Here is a 25095-nt window from a genome sequence, read left to right on the forward strand (position 1 = left end):
CAACCGATCCTATTGAATTCCTAACTTTAAGATCCAAATTGAAAGAATGATGATTTTAAACTAACTCAAAATTTTCTTTGATTTGGTTTGTATTTATTGGTCATTCGTGACCTAATTTCAGATGCACTGTTTTAGTGTACTATAATAATGTTTCCTTATCCTTTCAAAAAACAAATAATCCTTTCTTATTAGTCGTTACTAAAAAAATCCCTCAAAATAAAATAACTTTAATTTTCTTAAAATGCGTGCAACCAGAAGCTTTTTGTTTAGTGATTACTGATTAGTGACATGCGTTCCGTGCTATATAAGTCTCCATCACTCACCTGCAAACCTTGAGAGCACAAACACGCTTCGTCTCTTCACACGTGCCGCAAAAAACGAGCGAGACCCCACGGTAACACGGTGGGGTCGCCCATACCGTATTGAATCATATATGGCTGGTCGCGGCAGTACCGTTTAAAAAATTTGTCCACTTTATTGGGTCACACCAAACAGAGCGCAGAAAATAAAATAGGTGAAATGAATATCGATTTCAATTCCGCCACTGAATTTCGAAACCAAAAAACCATTCCAACGAAGAAGATGAACCTCGAAGAAGAGGGTTAGTTACTTCTGAGTGAGTGAGTGAGTTAGTGGTTCCTCTGAGGAACGGTGAGGACCTTCAATTTCTCAAGTTCTCAACCGTTCGTTTTCTCTTTCGTTCCCCTAACCGCCGTGGATGGGACAATCTGTTTCCTCCGCCGCCGTCGCTAGCCGTCGCGAGAGGGACCAAGGCCACCGCTCCGTCAACTCTTCCAAGACCAGATTCACCGCCTCGGTTTCGCCGATGGCCGGTTATTCCTCCGGCGCCGCCGAAGAAGGCGAAAACCATCGCGTGGAGGCCGTTGCCGATGAATCCACCGACTACATCTCCGATCTCCCGAACGAGTGCCTGGCTTCGGTGTTTCAGTTTCTCAGCTCCGCCGATCGGAGCCGCTGTTCGCTCGTTTGCCGGCGGTGGCTCCAGATCGAAGGACAGAGCCGCCACAGGCTTTCTCTGAACGCCGAACTGGATCTGTTTCCGGCGATTCCGTCGCTGTTCTCTCGGTTCGATTCGGTGACGAAGCTCGCGCTGAAGTGCGACCGCAGATCCGTGAGCATACGCGACGACGCGCTCGTGCTGATCTCGCAGCGGTGCCCTAACCTCACGCGCCTGAAGCTTCGCGCGTGTCGCGAGCTCACCGACGCAGGAATGGAAGCGTTCGCGAAGAACTGCAAGGGATTGAAGAAGCTCTCGTGTGGATCGTGCACGTTTGGATCCAAAGGCATGAACGCGGTGCTCGACAACTGCGCCGCGCTGGAGGAGCTCTCCGTGAAGCGCCTCCGTGGAATCGCTGACACTGCAGCGGCGGAGCCGATCGGTCCCGGCGTGGCTGCGGCGTCGCTCAAAACTGTTTGCCTGAAGGAGCTATACAACGGACAGTGTTTCGGAACGCTGATTCTCGGCGCGAAGAATCTGAAAACCTTGAAGCTTTTCCGGTGCTCCGGCGATTGGGACCGGCTCTTTCAATTATTGGTGGATCGAGTCACGAAAATTGTTGAGGTTCACCTCGAAAGGCTTCAGATTAGCGACGTTGGATTGCAAGCGATAGCGAATTATTCGAGTTTGGAGATTTTGCATCTTGTTAAGACACCTGAATGTTCTGATATTGGACTTGTTGCTATTGCAGACAGGTGCAAGCTTTTGAGGAAGCTTCATATTGATGGATGGAAGGCGAATCGAATTGGGGACGAAGGTTTGATAGCTGTTGCAAAAGGTTGCCCTAATTTGCTTGAATTAGTGCTAATTGGGGTTAACCCTACTAAGGCGAGTTTGGAAATGTTGGCGTCTAATTGCCAGAATCTCGAGCGGTTGGCTTTGTGTGGAAGTGATTCGGTTGGTGATCCTGAGATATCTTGCATTGCTGCAAAGTGTGTGGCTTTGAAGAAACTGTGTATTAAGAGTTGTCCCGTTTCCGATCAAGGGATGGAGGCATTGGGGAATGGGTGTCCGAATTTGGTGAAAGTGAAGGTTAAGAAGTGTAAAGGGGTTACCCCTGAGGGTGGTGATTGGTTGAGGAGGACTAGAGGGTCAGTTGCTGTTAATTTAGATACTGGTGAGGCAGAGCTTCAGGAAGCCAGTGCTAGTGATGGAGGGGCACAGGACAATGGTGTAGAGTTCCCTCAAATGCCTGCCCAAATCGCTGCTGCATCGAGCAGCACTCGGTCTAGTTCGTCGAGGTTTGCGCTTATGTCTGCGAGGATTTCAGCGGCTGCATTGAGGAGCACTCGGTCTGGTTCGTCGAGGTTAGGGCTTTTGCCTACGAGGATTTCAGCGGCTAGCACTTTTAGGAGATGGTCTGGTGGTAGCACTAGTGCACGCCATGGTTAGGGACAGGGCCAAAGCAAAACCTGAGTCTTTGACCATTTTTCATTGTTTTTGGTTGTCGTATCATTTGATTTTTATATTTCTTGTACTTAAATTTGAAATTTATGCCGTGTGATGTTTATTGCCTTTGGAATTGAAGCTTCACGGTTGCAATTGACAATCGCATTTTTTTCCTTTCTCTTTACAATTGTAGATGGTGCTCTTGCTCTATACTTGTTTGGTATACTCATTACTTGTCCACTTGCTCATCCAGGGCAATATCATATCATACTCATATACATACAGGGTAATACTATACTGTTTAAAAAGTAGGAATATAAAAACTCAATCATATGCAGTGGCTCGTTTGTATCTTTTAAACAGTCTTACTCTATTGAATTTTGTCTTGATTAATATTCACATCCCCTAGCCTACTGCACAAGTGCTCAGAATTGTTTCAACTTGTCCTGGATTTCTAGATTGGATGGATTGGAAACCACCGCATGTTAGCATGCATGTATTGTTTTGCAGAGGATAAGGATGACTAGCTTTTATATGATTTATGATTGGTGTATCTATGTTGCAAACTTTTTCATGTTTGCTTATAGCATTTTTTGGCCTCTTCATGGTGCAACTGAGCGTATCCAGTCCAATCTGAAGACTTCTGTATGAGTTTTGACACGATTTGATTTCCTTGGCAGCAAGCAGATGACATTTTATTTGCATCCATTGTCATTTGGGAAGATAAAGGCAAGTGATACAGTTGTTGATTTAAAAGAATATAATGAACTGCTTGTTATTGTTTGATGTACCCTGTCTTCCTCTGAACTTTTCCTGCTAATTGTTCATAACCACGTCAAAGTAAATCAATGCTGTTTGAGGTTAAAAATCTCGAGGGGACATGATCTCAACTTAGAATAGGACTAACAGAGAAGGGTCTAGTGGGCTCTATATGAGGAAAATATGTTTATTCACTCATGTTTACCTTGGGCATTTTGTTGCCATTCTTTGCTAAAATATCTTCCCCTTCGCGATATTTTCCAACTACTTATATCACGCGTAGTAATAATATCTTCCAACTGCTTAAGGTGAACCGCTAGATCATATTTTTGTGTCTTGATTGTGGACGGAGACGATTTATCTTCTACAGAATGCGATTCATACATGCTGAGTGCTACCACTATACACCTTATTTATGTTATGGTGCATATATGTACCGTTGGATTTAACTATTACATAAATGAGTGTTTTATGAAAGCCATTACCAAGCAAAGTCACAAAACCCGGATTGTGAACTGACTATGTAAACTGGTTTGGTCAAAATAAAGGTTCAGAAATATTGATGAACTGATACGAACTGGCTTGATTCAACCGAGAAAAATGATCGCTGGACTGTTTATACAACCAGACGAGTCATGTTTCGATTCGGTAAAAAAGAAAATCAAGCCAACCATAAATCATGTTCAGTCCAAAATAGCTTTTGTCTTTCACTAGTGCAGATAGCAGAACCATAAAAGAGGTTAGAGACCCTTGTCGCAGCTTTACCAAAAGTTGTTAACCAAAAAAATAACCTTTACCAAAAGTTGGTACTTCGCTCCAATAATGCCAATTCCCATTTTCCTATTTTAAGCATTTAATCACTGGCCCAAGGTCCATTAAACCAATATCTAAGTTTTTGTTTTTGAAGTACCAATATCTAAGTTAATGACGGGTAATATTGGAAAGTTTTAGTAAATTACATATATCTTGGAAGTAATTGTAATTATGTTCGAGTCTCGGAAGATCAATAGTTTAAGTTAATGACTATTGGAGAAAGATCACAATTTTATTAGCAATCATAATGTATTTAAAATTATAGAAATGTTACAATATATATATTTACTTTCTTAACCAATATTCTAGACATATGTTAGCATTTGTCTAAAATAAATAAGCATTAAAAGATTACCAAAAGTTGGTCCAACGTCTAACGTGTTCCAATAATGTCAATTGCCATTTTCCTATGTCAAGCATCGAACCTTGTCGCATTAAAATCAATATCTCCATTAAGTTACTGACTGGTTATTAGATTGGGTAAAAGTTAACCCCAAGCAACATTCAAAATTCTTATTGAGTGAGGCCAATCATTTTCTTAATTGGTGAAGTCCTTTCATCCGTAGTTAGTGGAGCTACCACAACTTGTATAAGAAAAAAGGTTTTTTATGAAATGGTTTTCGCTTAAAACACACGAATGACATATTTCCATCAAGTTTTGTTTTTACATTTTTCCAAATTTTTAATTAATTATTTGTTTTGGAAAACGCCACGTTAATATTTAATGTTTTTCGTGCGTTTTGCATTCATACCATACGGCAGCACTCTTTGTATAATGTACTTAAGAATTGTCTGTTTTTCCAAAACAAATAAAATTGATTCTATTTATTTTTCATTTTTAAAATTTAAAATAATATCAATTTATTTAATCAATAACTACCCTTACTTCTTATCTCTGTATTGTTTCAATTTTATCAGATTAAAAAATACTAACACACTGTTGCTAACATATTCTCTATTATTTGTTGAAATTATTGAAAAACACAAATTTGTGAATCTCACTCTACTTAATAAACCTTATTTATAATTTTTTAATAAATTTAAACAATAAAAAAGTATGTTAGAAAATACTCCATTGCTAGCACCACTCTCGTGGTATATTATTCTCAAAGGGTCCTTACCTTATCTAACTTTTAACTATTTTATACATTTATCACAAAAGTAATGAATCACCAGTCACTCTCTCACGTAACATCATTAATTAATAGAGTACGTTAGTAAACTAGATAACTAAAAAAGCGAACTAATTTAATACATTTTTTTTGCTTAATTGTAATTTTTACTTCAAAAACAAATTTTACTTTCGACAAATTAATTTAACCTATTTTAACTTAAATTTTTAAAAAACTTACAAATTTTATTCTTTCATCTTATTTATAATATAATTGTAATTTTTACTCTCAATTTTTATTATTTTGACAATTTCTTACCCAACTATTGATTTTTTTAGCAAATTTTATCTCCAATTTTTATTTTTTGGTAAATTTTATCTTTATTTTTTGTGCTTATTAATAAAAAATTACTAGGAGTAAAATTCACAAATTTTTTAAATGTTGAGATAAAATGTGCCAAATTAAAAGATTGATGGTAAAACTTATAAAAATTAAAAAGTTGGGAGGTAAAAATCCCATTAAGCTAATTTTTTGGTTCCAATCTAAAACCTACGAACACCGCTTAAAAAATTTACCAAAATCTTAAGTTTTTTTTTTTTTTTATACCAAAAACAACCAAACAAAACACGACACCATCACTTCAAAAAGAGCAGAGTGGTATCATGGTAGTGCTTTACGAAGATATTTTTGTCTCCTTAAAATAGAAGTGGGTTCAAGCATAATTTTTGGAAAAATCTTAAAATTAATTTTTTTTAAGGGATAATTACATGACCCTCCATCAAGGTTAATGGTAATGTTACATCGGTTTTGTTTAAAAAATTACTTACCTGACTTCATACATTTTATTTTTAGCACAAATTTCAACATATATGGTTACCCATTTTTCACTATCAATTTTCTTATATAAGTACACGTTTAAAAATTTTTGATTCGATCTAAATTTCCACTTGTACTAATCTTGATGGATGAGGAGTTGTAATAGGGGGGATCCACAATCAGTCATGAGGTGATTTATAAGAGGCAGCGGGATCGTAAGGGTTTGATGGTGTTGGCTACTCGGCTTGTTGTGGGTGTGTTGGTTGCTATGACCCAAAACCAAAGCCACTTCACTGTGATATTATAAAACATATTTCAATTATAAAATTGATGCATGCCACAAGGAACAAGCTTAAATGAGGAAAAATAGATGGCACTGCCATTCTGATATATTGGCCAGGAATAGAGAAAATTATAAAAATTGCGTGCTACCACACTCATGAAAGAAGCCAGTAAATGCCAAAATAACAAGGCGATTTAGCCCATGCAGTTTGGAAGGTACTTTCAGCCGAAGTGCATATACCTTTCAAGTACGAGAGTAGGGGAAACTATATGAAATCTCAAGGCAATTTGGATTATTGTTATCAATTTAAAATTTGTCAAACTTCTCTTTCATCTTATTTTTCATATATCTATCTCTCTATTTCCTATCACATAATTTGTCACATCTATCAATTTGTCTCTCTTCTTTTATTTTTTTCTCTCCATCCCTCTCCTCTTCACACCGATACACCCAAAAACATTAGATGTACGTTTTGTTTTTTTCCAGGCAAACTAATGTCACATTAAAACCGGGGTGAGAAACCATCCGGAGTTTTCTTTTACTCAACATTTTACGATTTAAAAAAGGTAGAACTAAGCCTTAGAATCATGATATGAGATTCTTACAAAGAACCTGGATGCATCCTTTAAATTTTAGCTTTGATAAATAACGATAAAATCATGAAGCTCAAGTATCTCAGGTACCAAAATAAAAATGATAATAATCACCTGTTACTTTTACACTGCTGCCTACAGTCCAAAATAAAAATGATAATAATCACCTAGCAGCAGTTGAAATCTGAAATAAGGTAATGTTCGATTGAAGACTGACAAAATTCTGTGTATGGACTGGATGCCGTGGCACCTGCAGAGGGTTGGCCCGGATGATGAGATATACACAACCTGATACGGTTCTATTACTTTGTTTTCTTCTCCTTTCCAACCTGAGGCTTTTGGTATGCTATAATCTGACTCAAGATGGTAAAATTTGTTGCGACACCAATTGCATAGCCCAATAGAACTTCAAAAGAATCAAGGAAACAGTCACAATTATATGAAATAGTAAAGAAATAAATTTACAATGTGCAGTACTTCTATACAGACACAAAAAAGTGGATGATTTTGAAAGGGGTAAGTATCAAGTCAAGGAGATGGAAGAAATGGTTTTGAAAGAAAAATATGTTCAATTTCATAGACAAAATAATGGAAACAATACGTAGCTGGGCTTTCAATATTACCATCCTATTTAAAAGGAAACTCTTGATTGAAAAGTCACCATTTTCTCAACAAGCATTAGAACTTTACATCACAAGACAACAATTATACATGTATATACAAGAATTAAAACATGGAATTTGAATCTTCTGGTCCTTAAGGCTCAGGAAAAGCAAGTCTATAGGGAGCTTGTGTTCTCAAAAGCTCCGCCCTTCTTATTCACTAGATCAATTCCAAGATAAATGTGTACTATATGTTACTTCATATAATATTTTATGATGTGCTAATGCGCCATAAATTCATCCTTAAGAAAATTGGTGTCTTGTCTTGCACAAGGACCCACAGTTTCTTGTGCAAGGAATCATAAATAATGCAACATAATTGTTATTTGTTAGTCTTTCTTTGAAATTAACAATGTCATATTTCTAAGTAAAAGATCCAAATCCCAGCAATCAATAATAAAATGTAGTCTTTAGCTACAAACAGTAGTAGTTTAGTTGTTTGTCTCTTAATTTTCAAAAGCAAAATTAAAAACAATTTCATATTGGGGGGGGTGGGGGGGAGGGAGGAATACACCCATGGGGGAATATTTATTGAAAAAACACAATGTTTAAATATTTGCTTTGATGTAAACCACTTAACAACATATACCATCTTTCTCCATTGCCAACAATCCAACATCAAACCATGAAAACTAATGCACAAAAAAACAAGCTAAAAAGTCAGACTTGTTCTTCCCCCTCTGCCAATTGAAACATCTTTTGGCCACTAGCATAACTCAAACCTTTAAAATACACTATAAACTTGGAGCCAAAATCACAAAAAACTACTGCTGGGAGAAGTTAAAGAATACCAAGATCTCAGAAGCACAAAAACCCAATACAACAGGAAAAAGAACCCAGATCATTGAGAATTCTCCGGCTTACTTTTTATTTTAAATGTGTGTGTGTAACTTCTTTGCTCAAGATGCAAGATGGATATAATTTACTTTTACAGGTGAACTTTATGAAGGAGGAGGGGCAAGGGAAACAATTACAAAGTGAATAATGGGATGATGGCTAATCAGTTTATGAAGCCAGAGATTTAAGAATAAAAGATGAGGCAAAAGGGAAAGATAGTTATTCACTTCTATCTGTCAATCTGTGGTTCATCAAAAATGCAGACAGAAAAAAGTAATAGCTGGTGATGCTTGTTAAATTTCGATGAAGCTATTGAGGAAGAATTTTTACAGTAAATAATGAGATTGCTACTAAATGAATTTGGTTGATTACAAGATCACTACTTTGAAATCATACTGTTTCAAAAACACTTTTGAATCTCTGCACTGTTTCCAATTTTCTAATGTCAAAATTGAGAGAGACATCATGCAAACATGTTTTGGTTTTTAAAATAAATGTTTCTAAAGTCATTAATTGAAAAGGTCCTAAGGGATTATTTGGCTAGAGAAAACGTGTTCTATTTTCAACTTTTCATAAATAATTACAAAAATTCTACCTATAAACGTGTTTTGAAGATTTATATAGAAAACCATGAAAACAAGGCAACATTTTGTGATTATTTGTAAAAACAAAAAATTATAACAGAAAATGTTTTCTGAAATCAAATAGGCTCTAAGCTTCTCAAAACATATAAACATTATTATTGGCACCAAAAACAGAGTTAACATTCATTGACAATGATGACAACAACAGAAGACATGATGATGAAAACAAATTAAGAAGCAAGCCTACCACTTTTTGGTGCACTTTCTTGGATGGTGGTGAATACTCTAACTGCAACAAATAAAACAAATACATTAGTACGCAAAACAACACAAAATTTAACCTAAATTTTATTAAACTCATAATAGCTTACCCATTGAACCTCCAAAATTCATAAAAGAAGTTATGAAGCTGAGTTCACCTGTACTTTTGTTCTGCTCAAACATAGTAAGTTACTAATGATGAATAAGAAAGGTGAAACAAAATGTCAACAAACTTCATCAAATGAAATATTTTAGACATAAAACAACTATAAGGAATGTAGAGGCATAGTATGAAAAATTTCAGTATAACCACTCCAACAGAGTTCAAAGCATCCTAGCTTTTCATTACACAGAAGCAGCAAAAGCTCCAAGTTTTCATAAAAATGCAGGTAGGAGTAGGATGGCAACTATGGCATACTCAGAAGCCAAGTTCCTTTTTATGAAATTAGTGTCAAGTAAATAAGTAATCCATCATGCAGCATACAATGAAAGAACCATTTAGTCATTACTGAAGAAGAAATAAGTAGCCATTATTCTGACTGCAGAATCAAATGTATGTAAGTACAAAAAAATTAAGTTTATGCTTTCACTTACAGAAAAGTTTTGCCATATTTGTGGGATCCTTGCAAAGAGAAAGATTGCATGCTGTGATGCCTGCAAAAGATCATATCCACATCAAAAAAATATTAAGCAATGAGAACCTAGTAACCAAAATAATTATAAAATACGGCTAAAATGCTCAGCAGCATGGAAGGAATACGAAAGATTCTGTTAGAAACAAATATAAAACCATTTGTGCATCTTTACCTATGAGTATGACCTAACAACTTAAGCTTTAAGAATATTTCATTCATGAAATGGTACCAAAGCCTCTACAACCAAGTGGTATTGAGTTTGATCCCACCCTCATTCGTTTAATAAACAAAGTTTAATTTTAGCACAAGGTAGGTGGGCTTGTGTATTTTCATGCTTCAAGCCCAAAGGACTCTTGTGTGAGGGGCCATGTTAGAAATATAATATAAAACAATTCAAGTGTTTCCATCTACAGCTTAAACTTTTGGGATAGTTGGATCATGACAGGTTCAGTTGGAGAAAAATTATAGCAGCATAAGTAATTGTATGTTGAACATAAAATTGTCACTCACATACAGAGCTTCAAAGAGTAGAGGATCAATTTGACCAGCTAAGATAGTGGGTGCTACAGCACAATATCTGAAAACCAAAGTGTCAAGGAAATGATCGAGAATACTCAATTATACTGTTTATCGCAAGAATAAAATCCAACTCTTCAGCAAGCAAGTAGGATACAGCAATGCCCGGATCCATGTTATTGCATGCAAAGGTCGAGAATAGTAGTAGATTATGGCAACCAATACTAAAGCTGTATCAAAAATGGAGAGGAAGAAGCAGTTAGATAACTTCAAAGAAAGTGGAAGCACAACATAGCATAGCTATAGCTATACCTAACAAAAGATTGATCAGAACAACTTGCATGATCTAATTCTAAAGCCTATGATGCTCATGCAAGTACTAATTTCAGAACATCACATTATCATATTTGTCCACTGCTTGTTTTCTGTCAAACCCTAAACACCATTGCACAAGTCTGTTACTCTATAAAACAACACACATCACAATTTCACGCAATTCACGTGAGGCAATTCCTACAATATATCAGTTCTGCACTAAGAACAAACAGAGACCAAAACATAAGCAAAGCTGTGAACACACCTTGGATCAAAAGAAACAACAACTCTCCGTAAGCCGAAAATGGAAGGCCTTTGTGGAGACAGTAAGCCAAGGCAATGGTATATCCAATAACTTCAAGCTCGAAGGATATCATGCTAAGGCCTCTCACACTCTGATGCTTCAGAATTTTCATAATCTGAACATCAACACGATAATACATACAGTCATGAGCACGATACTTCCGAATTAGGAAACCTCGTTATAACTCTAAGCTAAAGAGAGACTAAGCATGCATATAGCAACATTTATCGAACAGAACAGAACAAAACAAAACCCTAACTAACTAACGCCTAGCGCACTCTTGAGTACTAAACGGAATAAATGCATAATAAAAGAAACGCATGCGGCAAATGAAATGAAAAATTGAAAGCGGTTAACGAATAGTGCCTGGGGAAGTTTGACGGTGGTGGAAGCGGCGACGATGGCGTAGCCGAGGAGTTTGGAAATGAGAGGGAGCAAGCAATCCTTCTCCGGGAACTGGCCGTGGCGGAGAGATCCAACGGCGCAGCTTAGATCAATCCCTAGATATTCCATCGCTCTCTAATTGTGAGATCTGAAGAAAACGATTCTTTCACTGACGAATTCTTCTGATGTAAATGGATTCTACACTCTGAATTCTCAGGTTCAGTCAAGTGTCTGCCAAGAAATGTATCACTCATCCAATTTTTTCTTATTCGTTTTTCATTTGAAATATTTTAAAATAACTATAGTTAGAATTTTAGTTTGTTCATTATATATTATAGGATAAATATTTTTAAGGTATACTAGTGCAAAAAAAAAGTCACTTTGCGCCTCTATTTCTATTTTTTAAACTAAACAATAACAAATAATGACAACTGATATAGTTTAAAAGAATAAGTAATTATCTTTATGAATAATTATAGATATTACATTTAGATTTATAATGAATAGTTTTATTTATAATGTAAGATTATTTTTAAATTGAAATGAATAAATAGTAAAAAAAATGGAGTATATAGATAAAGATAAAATAATAATAATTTGTGATGTATTTAAACGAATAAGTATATTCATCACTTCTTCTAAAAAAAAGTATATTCATCACTAATCTAGTAATTTCATCTATTTTACACCTCTTTTAAATGCGTTCAAATAAATATTTAATTTTTAATCAAGGTTTACAATGTCAATAATTGCAAATTGCAACTCTTAAGTTAGTTAAGGTATGTTTTATTATTATAAAAATGTTTTTTCGGAATAACATATTAATTCCAGAATAGAATAGGTATATATTATTTTGAAAAAACATGTTCGGAAGAGAAAAAGGGGTATGATGGGTAATTTAAATATAAAAAGAGTGGTGGTGTACTTAGTAAAAATGGTGGTTTAAATAATAGCTTCCTAAGTTAGATTTATAGATGCATATATGGGTCAGTTTGGCCCACTTAGACAGAACCGCAAATTTTTTGAATGAATATTTTCTACCCAAAAATCTTTTTAAGTAATTTTCTCTTAAATCTCTAATTATTTGAAAATAAAATACCAATATGAATTGTTTATGTAAATAAAAATAAATTAAATAACTTAATTGCAACCATTATATAATTGAGGGATTAAATTTGAAAAAAAAGAAGATTAAAATGGCAGATTATTTTTAATAAATAAAATTAATCTTAAAAATAAAATATGTAAGCATTGAATTGAAATATGTCATGCATCATTATTATTTTTTCTTGATGATTTTGATGCATTCCTGCGTATCATTTATATATTAAACGTATGCTGGGTTATGTTGATTTTAAAGAAATAATTACTCTTTTATAACTTTCTGAAATATTGTTTTAAAAAAAAAACAATTTTTTTTAAATCAGCTTTAGAGATAAACAAATATAAGTTAACCAATTAAAGAAAGTAGTATCAAAAGACAAAATTTTTAAGTATACACATTATTGTTTGTGTAAAAAGAAAAAGTGTACACAATATTGTTTAGGGAAATAAACTAAAATTAGATTATTTTATCGTTTAAACTTTAAAATAAAAAAAAAAGTGTGCAAAAAGCAAAAACAAACGCTTATTTTAATTCTATTCTCGTACATATAAAAACAAAATTTACGTAAGACTTAACCAAAAGAAAAAACAGTCTAAAAAAAACAATGAGTAAGAAAATGACAGGCAAAGCCATTTGCGGGAAATTCCTTTGAGATCAAGCAGTCTGGAAAAAACAAAGTAAAAAACAAAAAGAAAGAAAGAAAACAGTCAACATCAACTTGAGTTACAATTCCTGAAGAATATCCATGCTACTCTTGCAAAATATATAGTTTGTTTATTTTTAATGAAATGAAACTATAGCTATACAAATTATACGACGTGCACAATTTAGGCCATTAAAAGCATTGCACTAAAATACACATAAAAAATCATTACAGCAATATATATATATATTGAGTACGACACTACGACATGTAATTAAACTAACCAATTTTGAAATAATTATTTCACCAAACGTGAGTTGTCATTGGTATTGGTATGTTGCACCTTTTAAAACTTAGACAATGAAATATTAGAACAGGGAAGTGAAGAACAGTAGAAAATTGGGGACACATTATATAATGGGTGGGTGGGTAGATTTTGGGCCCTGTTCTGGGTAGCTGCAAGTCCATCTACTTGCCCAGCCTATTGGGTGCATCTGCATCATCCACTGGTCCAAACACTTATAGCATACATTAAAGTAACCATCATCTTCCTTTTATGGTCATATTAATTTTTCCAGTAGGCAAATTTATTTTTGCTGATGAGTGATGACCCCAGATCTTCCCTGCACAGGAGATTGGGTTGTCTTGTGGTCCACCTGCACCACTTAGTGCATGTTTCGAAATTTGATGATTTTTTTTTTTTTAGCCAAAAGTAATTTTGTCAAAGAATTAAGACTCTTACCTTTGTTTTCATTTTATTTTTATCTGTTAGATTTATATTGGAATGTACACACAATATTTCTAACTTCAATCCAAAACATGCACTTAGTGTGTATTCGGTTTGTTGGTAGCTTGCATTCTAAGACCGTTGAACAAAGAGGTATGTGAGAGGAAGCTTTTAAATGAACGAACGTTTCGGAGTTACTCAACGACAAACAAAACACACTAATGTTGGTTGTTGTTTAACGTTTTGATTTTTCTCAGTCGTGTTTTTATTTTAATTTTGAAAAAAAATATATATATATGCTTTTGAGATTTTTTTTTTAATATTGCATAATTATTATAAATTTTTAAGCAAACCTTTTAATTTAATTTATTCTAAAAAGAAAAAGGCACACACATGAGTACTGAGACGGGACAAAGATTGCACGATAGTTTGAGAGTCCATTATGGAAATGAAAATCCTATTTGTTATTCTTAGTAATATAACAATATGAAATCATTTTTTACTTAATGGATTTGTCTTTCAGGATAATTAGATATATGGTGATTATAAAATGCTGAAATAGACCACACTTGCAATAGAGACAAGTAGATAGATAGCCTAGTAACGATGTGGCAGGGCCAACGAGGAACTAATAATTTGTTGAAATCAGTCCAATCATTTATAGTATGTTTAGATTTTTAAAAGATAAAATCGCAAAAACTATGAAGGTTAAATTTTAGCGAAATTGTGGCAACGACTTTTTCTACAAAGATCTAAATAAACCATCATCATTATTACTACGTTTTGAATGATGCCAATTAACTCAAATTTCTGAAAGTGGTCATGCATTACAGAGCAAGTCAATTGAAACCTCATTGTTTTTATCTTGTAGCAGCATATGAAGAAAGGGGTAAAACTTTTAAATTTTGCACCGTTTCACACATGCTCAAATCATTATTGAACATGAACGAAGTTATTTAAGTGAAAAAAGAATGTTCATAAAAAAAGTTAAAACAGAGTTATACTTATAGCTTAAATGCCAAAGATTATTTCTATGTTCTCTTTCACGTTTTTCTTATTGAACATAGTAAAAACATTTCTGTTTATTTAATTTCTTGTATTCAACCACACCTCAAGAGGAAACATGGTAAAAATTATTCCTAATTAAGAATTTATAGTCCATACTAAGAAAGAATGGAGGGAAAGTGGCAGAGGAGGAAGCCTTTTTCATGCAAATGGAAATATCAAACCAAACTCTAACCATTACCAATGGTTTTTAAGGATATTTGAATTATAAATGTTCCTCACCAGTGACCAAGCAGAAAGGGAAAATGTTCAGGCCCCACTCTAAAATTTCAACTACACCAACTCTCAATATTGGAGCTAACACACTCTTGGTGGTCTCCAACTACAAGCTGCAATGCAAGTGGGTACCATTGGCAATATTGTTAGCATTTCTGGTCCCTTTTTAACCAAACTTTCTGCCCCCTACCCTTTACTCCTCCCACTCTTTTGGACAATGGAAAGTGGAGTACCCTTCCTTGACTGTCTCTTGCAAAACACTCTTAGAAGCATTTGCTCATTTCCCACTTCTTCAACTTCTTCCAAGTGGGTGTATGCAGTCTTCTGGAGGATAGTACCTCGAAACTTTCCTCCGCCTAGGTAAGTAATAATTCGACAAAACTTATATACAATTCTATAGGCATTTTTGGTGATGTTCTTCCATCAGAATTGAAGTTTCACTCCAGAATCCATGTTGACATTTAATGAAAACCTTTACTACATGGACTACTACTGAAATGAAACTCTAATTTTGATCGGAGAACAACACAAAAAATAACTATGGGATTGTATCTAATTTTTGTCATAAGTAATTTAACAACATATATAGAATGTGTAAGACAAATGAACCACACGCATGTTATTACCATTTACCACCTAGGTAAGTATGGGAAATTTGACTGTATATATGTATGTGGATGTTTGTTTGATGTTTAATTAATTATTTTCTTTGTAGGTGGGAATTTGGAGGAACAGCTCTTGATCGCTCAAAGGGAAACAAAAGAAACTGGCAAGTTTGGTGGAACTGTGATAAACCATAGACAATTTTACATGAACATTGTATATTTTGGGGTATTTGAAATAATGGAGGGTTTTCTTTGTTAGGATCCTTGTATGGGAAGATGGTTTCTGCGATTTTAATGAATGTGAACAAGGGAGGAATGGATGCTTGAACTACAAGTTTGGAGCTGATGTATTCTTCAAAATGTCTCATGAAGTTTATAGTTATGGAGAAGGGTGAGAATGACATTGCTCCCTTTTTACATTTTTGGCCACATTTAAGAAAAGAAAGCTTATTACCTTTTCCTGAAAAGAAAAAGTGTAGTGTATTCTTATTTGATATCTATATTCTGCAGACTAATGGGGAAAGTGGCCGCAGATAATAATCATAAATGGGTTTACAGTGACACTCAAAATGGGTGTGAATCTAGCTACATTGGTGCATGGAATGCTTCAATGGATCATGTAAGGGAAGTAGCTAACAATAAGTGCAAAAAAAAAAACACTTGGTTTATATTTTTAGTTTTATAACTTGACATTTAATCTTGACAGCAACCAAAGACATGGGAGTTTCAGTTAAATTCAGGTATTCAGGTTAGTAAATTCATTCAGAAGGGGTTCAGAAACCCGTGTTAATGGCAGAGTTTACATCAATTTTTTTTTATCAAATTTGATCTAATTGATGTTATCAAATTGTCATTCATTTTGATAGACCATTGCTGTCATTGCTGTCAGAGAAGGCTTAGTACAACTTGGTTCATTTAACAAGGTCTTGGTCTCTTTTATTTCTATCCTTCCAAATATTATTTCTACATTTTGTTCAAAATCCCAATTTACTAATAATTAAAGGGTTTTTGAGATATAAGGTGAGTTGAATGGTTAAGAGAGAATGAAAGAGGGGAAAGGACGTGGATTCGATCCCTTCTACTAACAAAAACTAACATTTGCCGATTAAAAAAACTATTAATTAAAGGGTTCTTCTTCTTCTTCAGATTGCTGAAGATCTCAATTTTGTGGTTAGCATTCAAAGGAAGTTCAGCTACCTCCACAGCATACCAGGTGTATTTTCCATTCAAAGACCACACCTACCCATTCAACATCCATGCATTGCCAAACCAAACCTACAAATGATGGAAAGCAATGAAATGACCCTATCTGCCTATAATGCAACAAATCAAGTCACAAGAGTCAATGGAGTGCATGAGGAAAAATCCAGCTTCTTTTCCATGATATCCATCAACTTGGGTAGGAATCCACCACCCCAAAATGGAACAACAACAACACAAGGGTCACCTCTTTGGTCAGCTCCACCTTCCTTGCCCAACATGTCTTGTAGTTTTGGTGCTATGCTATCAAAGCTTCCATATGTTACTCCTTCCAATAATCCCCCTCAAGTTCTTGAAACCAATAAGACCAACCACAAAGTGAAGATTGAGGAGTGCAGATTTCATGGTGCTGCTAATGGAGATCAGAACAAAAATGCAGGGTGGAATCCTTGATAAATAAGAGAGAACCGCTAGCAACACACTCTTTTAAACACATACTTCATTGTTAACTTTATTGGAAATTACAAAATTTTGTGGGTTTGGCTTCTTATTTACTGAGTCGCACTCATAATTTTGCAGTTTTTAATGAATTTTAACAGATGATAATAAGTGTGTTAGAAAGAATGTGTCAAAAGGTGTGGTGAATCATCAATGCAATCTTGATTTGAGAATGACTATGATCATCCCTTAGTTTTAGTTAGCTTGTAATAATTTGGTGTTTTTGAAGAGAGTTGGTTATATTTCTCTACCAGCACAAGGCCACCACACGGGGTATATAGGTGGAATGTTTATGGTCTACTATTTTCTCTTTTGTGAATTAATGCTAAATAAATATAAATGCAGTGAAGATATAATCTGCTGCTACTTCATTTCATTTGTGCACTACATCTCACCTTTTTTTGTCGTGTGAAGAGATGTTGATGTTGTCTTAACACCCCGCGACCAAGTTGTTGGCTGGATAATATTTTTGCCTCTTGATGATTGCAAAATGGTAACAGCTATGCAATAATTGAGAATTAAAAGAAGAAAAAATATTTTCCCATTTGTTTCAAACTATTTATATCCATTTGTTTTCAATCTCTATCATACAATGTATTATGATTGACCGATAATCTTATTTCTTAAATATATAATCAAATATCTAAATTTGTATATATAAAAAAATATAAGTTAATTTCTTAAATAAATCTTAATACTGCAAAGGTTAATCTCTAGCCTTTCGGAGATAACAAGATAAAATGACGGGTGATCACCCAAATAAAAAAAAGTAAATTATCTCAAAATTTTACATTATATTTCATACAGATTTCTTGACACAAGAGTCTTTAGACTTAGAACCAAACTACCTTAGAAGTTCTATTAGGTAAAGATATGTAAATGGTTTTAACTTATACATTACATGTTCATCGATAACCTTACATGATGCATGTTAATTGCAATTTTTGTAGTCATTGTAAAACCAGTGATCCCCAAGCTATGATGGCCTTAAGTTAAAAAAGATAGACTTTCCCGGGCAGGATTGCATTTTGCAAGTGAAGTTGGACCTTGTGTCAGGCCTATCCATCTAAAGTGAGGTGTCCCATGTCGTGAGCTGGTGTTGAAAACGAAATGAAAGTGAGTGATGTTTCACGTTTGCATCAAGCAGCTGTTAATTTAGTCTTTGCCCCTGGTCCCCAACGCCACCATTTTTCTGCTCAAATTCTTAGCTATAAATACACAAGATTTATTAAAAGGATATTTTAGTTGCTTCAATCGGAAACAAATAAAAACATTTATCAAATATATATATATATATAATAGACAAAGAGATTTAACTAAATTAATTAAATAATATATATGAATTATTGTAAATCTTCTAATACTTCAATTCCTACCATCAACAAATATAAGAAGAAGCAGGGGTTAAATTCATAAATCATCTTATGTTAGGTATGGATAGGCATAGGGTACCCTTATGCTTTACTATATAAAGGTTTTGTAAATTTTGCATCACTTACCTCGATTGTCGAAGTTGCATGATTGAAATTTGAAAGGAAGCTTCCCATCATTGTAACTTCAATAGAGTCGGATTGAAATTCTAGAGTTGAAAATAACTGCACCTTCATGTAGTTTAAATCCAATGCTTGTTAATTACCCCTAGCTAGTTTCATATTTATAATGTTTTCTTTGTTATAGAATAAAGTATTTTCATGGCTTAAATCCTCCACAATTATTTTCTCAACTGTTGACAATCCTACAGTGTATTTGGATATAAATTATTACACATTTCAATGAGCCAAAATGGAAAAACTTATCGCTAGATGGAATTGAGATGAACAAACATTCAGTGTTTGCAAACCTATATTCAAATACACTGTTACTCGATCTGTTTGCCTATAACTCGATCATGAAGAACTCGAATTGTTTACACAAATTGTGTTGGAGTTTTGAATTCCTTTATTTTCAATTTTTTTTTTGCAGTTTTTATGGGAGGTAGAATTTTTGTACATGATCCATTTTCTTTTCACATTCAATTTTTATCTTCTATACCGTTGAGCAACAAACAACAACTCATGTTCTGATCTAAGCTTAGCTTTGTGATGGACAAAACTCTATAAATAAAATTAAGTATTCTCAATTTTGATCACCAAGTCTATTCTTTTCTTTACATAAACACACCATCAAATTTGAACCAGGATCTGAAAAACTAAAATTATAAAGGGCTGTCAAAAAGGTCGATAACAATAAATGGAGGTAGGTACCTCTAAAAATTATTTTTTTTTCTCTACTTCAGCTATTTAATATGTGTTGCTTAACATGCTCATACTAGTATATTTATTTTATTATATTTGATATCAGAACCTTATTTGTCTTGCTACTTTTTGACACTCATATGTTATTTTTTTTTTAGACATGAGTATTCTGTTTTTGAACGTTTAAATTATTAATAAGACATGGAATCATATGAAAATTGAGTTTCTAAGTTTTCTTGAATTAAAAAACAATGAGTTCAGTGTTGAAAATGGAGAAACCATCGAGCTTTATGTGGAGGTCCGTGGGCTGCAATCGGGTCAAAATGACCCGGCTGAAGGTTGAGGACGATGACCATCGTGTAAAATATCAACACATGTTGATGTGTTTCTAATTAATTCAAGCCAAGTTACCCTTTTCATATCACGTGACATTTTGAAACACGTTAGCGTGATGTGGCCATCATTTTTTCTTTTGAAAGTCCATTGTTTGCTTTTTGTATAGGCACAGGTTTTGCTATTTAAATTTTATAAAGTACTTTAATGATTTTAATTAATATGTTGCTTATAATTAATTTATTATTTATGTGTTAAGATTAATTTAATTATGAGTTTGCATGTATATTTTTTATTGATGATTATACATATCATAAATAATTAAATTGAATGGTTTAGCACATATATGGTTATGAATTATTTAGTGCATTTTAATGTGTTTAAATTATTTGTTTATTTTGTTTAATTGTATGTTTGAATTTGATATTTATTTAAGCATGTAATATTAAGTTAAATAATTTATGCACCTTAAAATTAATAGTTAGATAGCTTATGTGTTTTCTTTTATTGAATAATGATATGCATATATTGTTTATTTATTTCCTAAATTTTGTATCTATGATTTTATGATTATTATACGTTAAATAATATTTATGCAATGTTATCCAATTATTTGTATTATTGAGAATGTTATGCAAATATTTAGCTTTTTATTAAGAATTAATTAATGTTAAGTAATTAATATAATTTAGTTGATTAGAGAATAGTCACATCATCTTTAATTTGATTAGGTTTATATATATTAAGTGTTAAAATCACATTTAAAACATTAGTTGTGATTAATCATATGTAATATGATATAATCTACCCACGAGAATTTTATTATATTTGTATGACTAATTAGGATAAAATATCAAGTTATATTTCTTAATTCACTCGTAGGAATTAAGAAAGAAGGAATATGATTTGATAGTTTTATATAAGTTTGAATCTAATTGAGTAAGACTTTAGCCCATAGGCAAGTTTTATGCCACTAGGTTCATAAACAAATACATGTTTTACATTGGTGAAACATAATATTTTATTTAGTCTCAAATTTTGAATAATGAGAATGTATGTTTGAACTTTGCAGTTAATCAATCTGCGAGCATTTCTGATATTAAATGTGATATTCCCAAATTGAAAGAGAATAATTATAAGGTTTAGAGGAAAAAATTCTCCTTCATTTAGGCTAGATGAATATTGACTATGTCATTAGAAAAAATGAACCACCGGGTATTATTGAAACTAGCACTCCAAATGTTGTTGATCTTTATGAAAAAATGAGAGAGATCTAATAGTCTCTCTGTGATGTTCATAAAAACCAATATATCTACTAGTAGTTTTGTCTATCAAAATGAAAAGGTCAAGGATCTTTTGAAGGCCATTGATGATTAATTTGTTACATCTGATAAGGTTGATGATGGCAGAGGGTGAAAAAGTGTATTTGACTTCTTAGGGATAGAAGAAAAGGGATCAAGTCAATAAGAAGGGCAAGATTCCTACTTAGTCTGTCATAATGAAAGAGTCAAAGTGTTTCTTTTGCAAGAAGAAAGAGCACATGAAGAAAAATTGTTCAAAATTGAAGAGCTGGCTCGACAAGAAAGGTACTTCACTTATTTTTGTTTGTTAATCTAATATGGCTAATGTTAATCATAACACATGGTGGATTGATTTTGGTTCTACAATTCATGTTTATAATACCTTGCAGGGTATGGAAAACCTAAGGAGGCCAGTGGGAAGTGAGCAGTACATCTATTCAGGAGGCAAGATGAGCTCATATGTGGAAGTCATTGGGAGATGCAATTTAGTTTTAAGCAACGATTTTATTTTGTGTTTAGAAAAGATATTTTACGTTCCAAGTTTTTCTAAGAATTTGATTTATGTATCAAGACTTGCACCATTGGGCTTTTCCTTTAATTTTTTAGGTTTTGGTTTATCTTTAAGTAATAAATTTGGAATTATTGGTTCTAGTGCATTACTTGATGGGCTTTACTTTATTGAATTTCAAAATGATACTACCTATAATTCTATGCATGTTATTGTTGGGTTAAAACGATGTGTTGTGAATGAGGAATCCTCTGTGTTATGGCATCGAAGATTAAGACACATCTCTATCGAGAGAATTAAGAAATTGGTAAATGAAGGGGTACTTAGTGCTTTGAATTTTGTTGATTTTGAAACTTGTGTAGATTGCATTAAGGGTAAGCAAACTAACAAGTCTAAAAAAGGTTCAAAAAGGAGCTCAAACCTATTAGAAATCACACACACTCATATTTTTTGTCCCAAGATGGACTCAAGTGGTCTAAAATACTTTATGACTTTTATAGATGAATATTCACGATATATGTATCTCTACATACTTCATTCTAAAGATGAAACTTTAGATACCTTTAAAGTTTTTAAGGTCGAATTTGAGAAACAATATGGAAAGCAAATTAAGATCGTGAAATCTGATAGAGGTGGAGAGTGCTATGGTAGATACACGGAGAATGGACAAGCACCTAGTTTATTTGTGATGTTTTTTCAAAAACATGAGATTGTTGCCAGTACACTATGTTTGGTTCTTCGGATCGAAATGGTGTGGTAGAAAGAAGAAACAAAACTTTAATGGACATGGTATGAAGTATGAGGAGTAATAGAAAACTTCTTCAATTCTTGTGGATTGAAACACTAAAGATGACAGTGTATATATTAAATCAAGTTCCAACCAAGGTTGTCTCAAAGACACATTTTGAGTTATTTAAAGGTTGAAAACCGAGTTTGCGACATATACGGGTTTGGAGATGCTTGTTTGAAGTGAGAATTTATAACCCATAAGAAAAGAAACTAGACCCAAGGACTATAAGTGGGTATTTCATTGGATATGCAGAAAGGTCCAAAGGGTATAGATTCTATTGTCCATCACATAGCACTAAGATTGTGGAATCGAGAAATGTAAAATTTATTGAGAATGACTTAATCAGTGGAAATGGTCCATTTCAGGATATTACTTCTGAAAATGATCACTATGAAACTCAACCCATTGGCTCAAATGATAGATTGATTGTCATTCACACCCCTCAAGTGCAAATAGGTGTTAGACAACCAGTGATTGAAATTCCACAAACTATTGAAAATGACCCTGTAGATCAAGTTGGTAATGAGGAACAACAAAATCTTCAAGAAGATCACGAAGCAACATTAAGAAGGTCTAATAGAGTCAGAAGGTCAATAATTCCTAGTGATTATGTGGTGTATTTGCAAGAATTAGACTACAACATTAGAGCCACAAATGATCCTAAATCATTTTCACAGGCCATGAGTTTTATGGAATCAAACTTATGATACAATGCTATGAAAGATGAGTTGGATTCTATGACATCTAACCATTGGATGTAGATGGGTCTTTAAAACAATGAAAGATTCACAAGGCAACATTGAGAGACATAAGACAAGGTTTGTTGCCAAAGGATTCACTCAAAGAAAAGAAATCGACTATACGAAGACATTTTCTTCTGTATTTAAGAAAGATTATTTCCATGTAACTATGATATTAGTAACTCATTTTGACTTTGAGTTACATCAGATAGATGTGAAAATGACATTCCTTAATATTCATCTATAGAAAGAGGTTTACATGAAACAACCTGAGGGATTCTCCTCTAGTGATAGTGAACACTTAGTTTGCAAGCTTAATAAATCCATATATGGATTGAAACAAGCCTCTTGCCAATGGTATCTAAAATTTCATGAGGTCATCACTTTATTCGGTTTTGAAGAGAACATCATGGATCAATGTATATACCAAAAGGTCAATGAGAGTAAGATTTTTTTTCTTGTGTTATATGTTGATTATATTTTGCTTGCAACTAATGATAAGGATTTGCTATATGAGGCGAAACAACTTCTCTCAAAGAACTTTGATACGAAGGATATGGGAGAGACATCTTATGTCATAGGCATTAAGATCTATAGGGAAAGGTCTTGAGGCATTTTGGGTTTGTCTCAAGAGACCTATATCTACAAAGTTTTAGAGAGATTTAACATGAAAGATTATTCACCAAGTGTAGCTCCCATTGTGAAGGGTGACAAACTCGATTTGAGTTAGTACCCGAAAAATGATTTTGAGCAAGAACACATGAAGAATATTCCATATGCTTCAGTTGTCGGAAGCCTTATGTATGCTCAGGTTTGCACCAGACCTGACATTGCATATGTTGTTGGAGTTTTGGGAAGATATCAGAGTAATACATGTATTGACCACTGGAAAGCTGCAAAAAAAGTGATGAGATATCTTCAAGGAACAAAGGATTACATGTTCATGTATAGACAAACTGATTGTTTGGAGGTGATTGGCTACTCAAATTCAGACTATGTTGGCTGCGTTGATTCACAAAAATCAACATCCGGTTATATTTTTATACTAGTTGGTGGAGCTGTATCTTGGAGAAGTGTCAAGCAGACCTTGACTACTACTTCCACTATGGAGGCTGAGTTCGTTTCCTGTTTTGAAGCTACCCCACATGGTGTATGGTTGAAGAGTTTCGTGTCTAGGCTTAGAGTTGTGGACTCTATTTCTAGGCCATTGAAGTTGTACTCTAACAACTCTGTTGTGATATTCATGGTTAAGAACAATAAAAGTGAAAGTCAAAATAAGCACATCGACATCAAGTACTTAGCCATAAAAGAATGTGTTAAAGAAAAGAAAGTGGTCTTTGAACACATTAGCACTAAGTTGATGATTGTTGATCATTTGACTAAAGGCATACCACCAAAGAATTTTAAGGATCATGTAGTACGATTGATATTTTTGAAACTCTTATTTAGTTTGATGTTTTCTCATATGGTTTTGTACACATATTCCTTTATTTATTTTGAGAAATATTATTAAGTTTAGATCTGGAATAAATATATGGTTTATTCATAAAGTTGAAAGCTAGCATTTAGAGACTTGATATATTATGGTACATGGAAGATAATACTCGCTATTAGAAGACCTATTGTCATGACTCATATTTTATTTCTTGTTATGACTAATGTTGGGTTAAATGGATCAAGTAGGAGAATGTTAGAATTTTCAATTTCTTTATTCCTGGATTGTTTTTCTGTTGCAGTTTGTATGGGAAGTGGGTTTTTGTACATGGTCTATTTTCTTCCCACATTCAATCCTTATCTTCTACAATGCTCAACAACAAATAACAACCCACGTTCTGATCCATGAAGGTTG

At 33.6% G+C, this 25095-nt stretch overlaps 3 protein-coding genes and 1 long non-coding RNA gene across 4 annotated transcripts; 3 read left to right on the forward strand and 1 right to left on the reverse strand.

Annotated features, from left to right (window-relative positions):
- Positions 1-340: 340 nt before the first annotated feature.
- Positions 341-2567, forward strand: LOC100806231 (F-box protein At1g47056). The gene has a single exon (XM_003550274.5). The coding sequence runs from the start codon at positions 719-721 to the stop codon at positions 2408-2410; it is 1692 nt and encodes a 563-aa protein (XP_003550322.1). The 5' UTR covers positions 341-718; the 3' UTR covers positions 2411-2567.
- Positions 2568-6807: 4240 nt separating this feature from the next.
- LOC100806764 (mannose-P-dolichol utilization defect 1 protein homolog) lies at positions 6808-11517 on the reverse strand. Its single transcript, NM_001255382.2, is given in 8 exon segments — positions 6808-7189; positions 9114-9155; positions 9238-9298; positions 9722-9781; positions 10273-10339; positions 10436-10508; positions 10859-11012; positions 11264-11517. Coding segments are annotated over 8 exon segments (708 nt in total). The 5' UTR covers positions 11411-11517; the 3' UTR covers positions 6808-7085.
- Positions 11518-15067: 3550 nt separating this feature from the next.
- LOC100807289 (uncharacterized) lies at positions 15068-17715 on the forward strand. Its single transcript, XM_003550276.5, has 7 exons — positions 15068-15397; positions 15753-15806; positions 15902-16033; positions 16153-16261; positions 16349-16390; positions 16509-16565; positions 16789-17715. The coding sequence occupies exons 1-7, from the start codon at positions 15156-15158 to the stop codon at positions 17293-17295; spliced, it is 1143 nt and encodes a 380-aa protein (XP_003550324.2). The 5' UTR covers positions 15068-15155; the 3' UTR covers positions 17296-17715.
- Positions 17716-19471: 1756 nt separating this feature from the next.
- On the forward strand, positions 19472-21788 carry LOC102665578 (uncharacterized). The gene is made up of 3 exons (XR_419256.4): positions 19472-19575; positions 21303-21493; positions 21598-21788. It is a non-coding gene; the product is annotated as an uncharacterized lncRNA (long non-coding RNA).
- Positions 21789-25095: the final 3307 nt, after the last annotated feature.

Source organism: Glycine max, chromosome 17 (assembly GCF_000004515.6).
Source record: "Glycine max cultivar Williams 82 chromosome 17, Glycine_max_v4.0, whole genome shotgun sequence".
NCBI classification, from domain to species: Eukaryota; Viridiplantae; Streptophyta; class Magnoliopsida; order Fabales; family Fabaceae; genus Glycine; species Glycine max.